This window comes from Nerophis ophidion, linkage group LG02 (genome assembly GCF_033978795.1).
Source record: "Nerophis ophidion isolate RoL-2023_Sa linkage group LG02, RoL_Noph_v1.0, whole genome shotgun sequence".
Lineage (NCBI taxonomy): Eukaryota > Metazoa > Chordata > Actinopteri > Syngnathiformes > Syngnathidae > Nerophis > Nerophis ophidion.
This window is the reverse complement of record NC_084612.1, coordinates 72,194,928-72,200,927: the sequence shown is the minus strand read 5'-3', so window position 1 is coordinate 72,200,927 and position 6,000 is coordinate 72,194,928. Positions and strand designations below refer to the sequence as shown.

At 39.9% G+C, this 6,000-nt stretch overlaps 1 protein-coding gene across 3 annotated transcripts in view; it reads left to right on the top strand.

Annotated features, from left to right (window-relative positions):
• Positions 1-6,000, top strand: part of asic1b (acid-sensing (proton-gated) ion channel 1b) — a 401,531-nt gene that overhangs the window by 378,239 nt on the left and 17,292 nt on the right. For all 3 annotated transcript variants that reach the window (XM_061890082.1, XM_061890081.1, XM_061890080.1), the window contains 2 exons: positions 2,746-2,837; positions 2,912-2,991. In XM_061890082.1, the coding sequence (XP_061746066.1) occupies positions 2,746-2,837; positions 2,912-2,991 (172 nt within the window). The remainder of the gene's footprint in view (positions 1-2,745; positions 2,838-2,911; positions 2,992-6,000) is intronic.

Below are 6,000 nucleotides of genomic sequence, written 5' to 3'. Positions count from 1 at the left end.
GAAATTTAATATGAATTGATACTGCATGCAGAGTTTTTTTTTTCTGCTTTATGTTATGTATAAAGCAGGGGTCACACCTTCAAATGAAAATTAAACACCTTAATATGAAAATTAAATGTTTTATATGAGTGACCCTTGACAGCAGCACACTTCCGAGAGACTTCCGAATTGGAGAGCAAATATTCTCTCGAGTATCTGCTGATTTTCACCCAACCAACAATGACGAGGGCATGTTGATGATGACACTGCCTTTAGCGCCCTCTACAACCTGACCCAACGGCTTTCCAGTCCTGTAACATGTTGAATGTGGTTTCTGTACTCGACTGCAAGTCATACTTGTTCAACAGCCATATAGGTCACACTGAGGGTTGCGATATAAACAACTTTAACACTCTTACTAATATGCGCCACACTGTGAACCCACACCAAACAAGATTGAGAAACACATTTCGGGAGAACATCCGCACCGTAACACAACATAAACACAAACGAACAAATACCCAGAATCCCATGCATCTGTCACGCTAAATTTCTTCCCCCCTACAAAAACCTTCCCCCCGGAAGACATTTGGCGTGACAGCCCCTCTAATGCCTGAAAACCCATAATGAGGGCGTGATAATACCAAGTTACATGACTCTTAAGGGTTACAGCTGCAAAATTAGCGAAGCAAAAATAGCTTGAAAGGTTAGCATGCTGGAATGCTAATATTTTTTCCGAACGGTTATTTTTCACCAATGACAATCAGCCAATTATGCTTTTAAAACAGGCAGCTATGTGGGCTGCTTTAAGGTCCTTCCACCCTCATTGGGGTCCTTCAGGCATTAGAGGGGCTGTCTTATTCAAACGGGGATAGCAGGTCCATTCTATGTGTCATACTTGATCATTTCGCGATATTGCCATATTTTTGCTGAAAGGATTTAGTAGAGAACATCGACGATAAAGTTCGCAACTTTTGCTTGCTAATAAAAAAGCCTTGCCTGTACCGGAAGTAGCAGACGATGTGCCCGTAACGTCACGGGTTGTGGAGCTCCTCACATTTGAACATTGTTTACAATCATGGCCACCGGCAGCGAGAGTGATTCGGACCAAGAAAGCGACGATTTCCCCATTCATTTGAGCGAGGATGAAAGATTTGTGGATGAGGAAAGTGAGAGTGAAGGTGTTACGGCCACTCTGTCGTTCCAACGTTTCGAAAAAAAAAATGAAAATAAAGATTGCAGAGTAGCCTTGAGGAGGAGGTTTTATGACGCACTAAATTCCTAATAAGCACTCGCAGAGATACTTCCGGTTTCAAAATGTTAATTTATTTTCACAAACAAAAAATATTCACCGTGGTTGACTTTTTATATAACACAAATAAACTTATTTAGTGGTAAACAAATAATATCACTGTTCACTCCTTCAATATGACAGACAGACAAAGGCAGCGCCCAGCTGTGCTGTCCTCCTAATTATAGGAGGAGGGAGTGGCTCACCAGGAAGAGCGTGAGCAGCTGAAAACAATCAGTCAATCAATCATAATTCATCTAATACATCCAATAAATAATCAACAACTTCATTGGCATTATTGAATTAGATTGTCAAAACAATTCATAAATAAATAATATAAATAGGCTCCAACAGAAGGACTACATAAAAAATAAAAAAGACTATGCAGTGGGAGCGATTCAGATGTTATTAGGCAAATTTACTAGCATAATTCTGGAAAATCCCTTATCTGCTTATTGTGTTACTAGTGTTTTAGTGAGATTATATGGTCGTACCTGTACAACCCCGCACCTTTCTTCACCACCTGTCGACAGGTGGCGTCGATGCCCATCTCTGCCCTTCGCAAGGGACCCTCTTCGAAACAAGATCTTTCGAAATGATCGCTGCATAATACACTGTACTCCAATCCAAACGTGTTCGCTTGACCGCTCTGTTCCATAGTAAAGCTTCACCGTCATCTTTCGGGAATACAAACAATGAAACACCGGCTGTGTTTGTGTTGCTAAAGGCGGCCGCAATACACCGCTTACCACCTACAGCTTTCTTCTTTGACGTCTCCATTATTCATTAAACAAATTGCGAAAGATTCAGCAACACTGATGTCCAGAATACTGTGGAATTATGCGATGAAAGCAGACGACTTATAGCTGGGAACGATGCTGGAACAAAATGTCCGCTACAATGCGTGACATCACGCGCACGCGTCATCATATTGAGACGTTTCAGCAGGATAGTTTGGCGCAAAATTTAAAATTGCGACTGTGTTGCAATGTTAATATTTCATCATTGATATATAAACTATCAGACTGCGTGGTCGCTAGTCGTGGCTTTCAGTAGGCCTTCAAGAACCCCTGATCTCGCATATGTTTTGTACCGTCTTTGTTTCTGCAACACGATGAAATGCTTCACGTGGACAAAAGAGTCGAGCGACCTACATTACTTGATGCGGGAACGGAAAAAAATGTACGAGGAATGTCTTCGCGAGGAAGTGAGCAGATGTCGACTTGCCTCCGGCCATTTTAAGTCGGCCTTCTGAATCTCTTCTGACGCCGACTGCTCGTCGCTCTCATGGCTCCAATTTGGGCGCCCGGATCAAAATAGAGTCCGATATGCAAAGTCTAACTCATCTCGGGAGAAGTGGGAGCTCTGATGCAAACCCAAAATCAAGACTTTTATTTTTGGAATTATTGTTGGTTATTTAACAGCAAACGTGTTCTGATTTGGATGATGACGATGATGCTGATGTCTGTCCACAGAGATAACCTTCTGGTTCTGGATATCTTCTTTGAGGCCCTCAACTACGAGACCATCGAACAGAAGAAAGCCTATGAACTGGCGGGCCTTCTGGGTAAAAGCCGAGATGCTAGTGTAGGCTGAGGCTTCTCTGGACTACATCAATAGTTGGTGTCCTCTCCTTGTCAGGTGACATCGGGGGTCAGATGGGTCTCTTCATCGGCGCCAGCATCCTCACCATCCTGGAACTCTTTGACTATCTGTACGAGGTAAAACACCTGCACTCTGCATCACCTGACACACCTGAGCTGCATGACTTTTGTTCCGGCTCATGTTGGCGTGACCGCTTGGTACTCGGCCGAATTTGTGGCGCACTTTCGCCGTGTAGTTAGTCCAAAAACAGGAATATATAACTTCATTTGTAAACATGTATTACACAATTGAATCACCATTGCTCTGTATTCTATATACATAAACAAATATAAACACACATTCTGGTGAATGAAAGCCACGCATTATGTAACAGAATTAGTACACTGTGATAACTATTAGAATGGTGGTTCTTATATGTTCAGACTTTTAAATCGAGTCCTAATTTTCAAAAGAAAAAGCATGTTTTTTTTGTACAGATGTTGATGATGTTCTATAGAACTATATTTGGAAATTGATAAGAGAACTATACATATATAAATATATATATATATATATATATATGAAAGGGAATAAGCGGTAGAAAATGGATGGATGGATGGATGGATATATGTATATATATATACATATATATATATATATATGTCCATCCATCCATCCATTGTCTACCATTTATTCCCTTTGGGGCCGCGGGAGGCGCTGGTGCCTATCTCAGCTACAATCGGGTGGGAGGCGGGGTACACCCTGGACAAGTCGCCACCTCTTCGCAGATATATATATATATATATATATATATATATATAACTAAGAACTATTTGAAAACACCATTTTTACAAAAGCGAATTATTCTCTCCTTTGTTGTTATCTTCTTATTATTTTGTTTTAAATTTAACATTTGAGTATATATGTGTATATGTTAATATATATACACAGATACATGCATGTATACATACATATAAATATATATATATATATATATATATATATATATATTAGGGCTGGGCGACGATTACAAATTTTAATCGAAGTTAATCGCAGTATTTCTCCGATTAATCGTGATTAACTGCATTGTATACGCAAAGCCCAATAATGAATTCAAAAGTAGTGTGTAGTGCACCTTTATTGGAATATTCTCCCACATGAACAAAAGCGCCAAAACATTTGTTGTGCAAACACAATTTCAATCAGTCCTTGTTAAACAGTAGCAGTTAAATAGCATATTTTATGAAAATCAACTCAAAAAATGTAAATACAAACATTTAAGCTTATTTCCACTGCCAGGGTATTTAAGTTATCCTGTTTGTTATGGAAAATAAATATAATCTACATACAAATCTCTGAGCCACAATCATAACATCCGAACAGGCACTTTCTGAGGTAACAGCAGAAACATTTTTTTTGATCAGGGATCTTATGTTTAAAAAACCTATATTATAGGTAGTGGGCTGTTTTAGGGAATTTTTGATCAAATTATCCGTAGTAGCAATATTAATAATGTTGTGTTTATTCTGCGTAGTGCACTTAAAATAATTATGACCATATATAGGAATTGATATGATGGGAATTTTCCGATTGTTTGCTTGGTGCTTTGATAAACTGAACGCATCATATACATGGTACTATATTGTGATGTTATGAGCCAGGGAAAAAAAATAACTACCCTACCCAGCATGCAACAGGAGTGACGAGCACGCGCGGTAGCCCGGTATAGGTTGTGTGTCGCCATGACGGCATCTTGTATGTTGTGATATGCACGCTCTGAAAGTAAACGTTAAGAACTCAGCCAACACTCCTCGTCTACATTATTCATAAATAGACAGACAAGACATATACTCCGCTGCTTCACAGGCCGCTGGATGTAGCCGGCAAAGTATTCCCATGCTAGCTAGCCGGTCTAGCAAGCACGCGTCATTCAGTCCAAAACGGCCCGATCTATCCACATTCAGAATTGTCTGGCGGTCGTAAGTGATCCCGGAGTGACCACGCTGTAAGCCAGCCATGAAATTTGCAGAATTGTCCGGTATTTTTGCCAAATGTTCCATCTTTACCAAGAGCCCCTCGACGCCGAAGTACACCCGGGCGACGCCATCTTGTTAAGAAAAGGCGTTAACAAAACAAAAGCATGTAAACAACATACACAAATGTGCGATAAAATAATTGTCGGTGTTAATAGATTGATGAGTTAACTCGTAATTAACGCATTAATTTGCCCACCCCTAATATATATATATATATATATATAAACTCCCAACATGTTATGATTCGGGTTTCTTTGTTTGATGAGCCTATTCCACAGAGCGGGCACACGAAAACCGGTGGAAAATTTGGGCGGAAATTTTCGTCAAAAACCGAAACTTACAAAAAGGAGTCACCACCGCAGCTAGTAGATGCATACTAGAAGGTAACTTTGTTTTGTTCAATTGCGGGCTAAAATAACAACGGCAAACTTGAACCAGCTTCAAGGGCCAAACCTTAATTAACACAAGTTGTTAGGGCACAAGTCGTTAAATCTATCAGCAGACCATGAAAAAACACTTCAGGTTTCCATACAGATACCGATGGAGACACTATGGCGGTGCAAACAAACAAAGCTTCAAAAAAGGAGTGCCCCGTACTTTTTTGTTATCTTTTCAGAACCAGAAAACCGAGGGGGGAAAAAATAAACGATTTTCATTGAACTTGTAATCCATGCCAGGCATGTGTGTGACAAAGCAGCAGCAGTACAGAATACATTAACTTTCTAGCTGTTATATTTTGGATGAGTCACAATGTCTGTGTCCTCTCTCATTAGTCGGGAAAAAAAACTGTTGCATTCTATTTCTGTGCGCCCTCGCCCTCCCAGAGATGCTCTGAGCTTTTCTGTGCCTCACTCACGCTTTTCCAAATGGACGTGTGGGCGTGCTTGTGGGTGTGTGTTTGTTTGTTTTGATTGATTGATTGATTAATTGAAACTTGTTTTAGTAGATTGCACAGTACAGTACACATTCCTTTCAATTAACCACTAAATTAGAACACCCGAATAAGTTTTTCAACTTGTTTAAGTCGGGGTCCACGTACAAACCCCGTTTCCATATAAGTTGGGAAATTGTGTTAAATGTAAATATAAACAGAATACAATGATTTGCAAA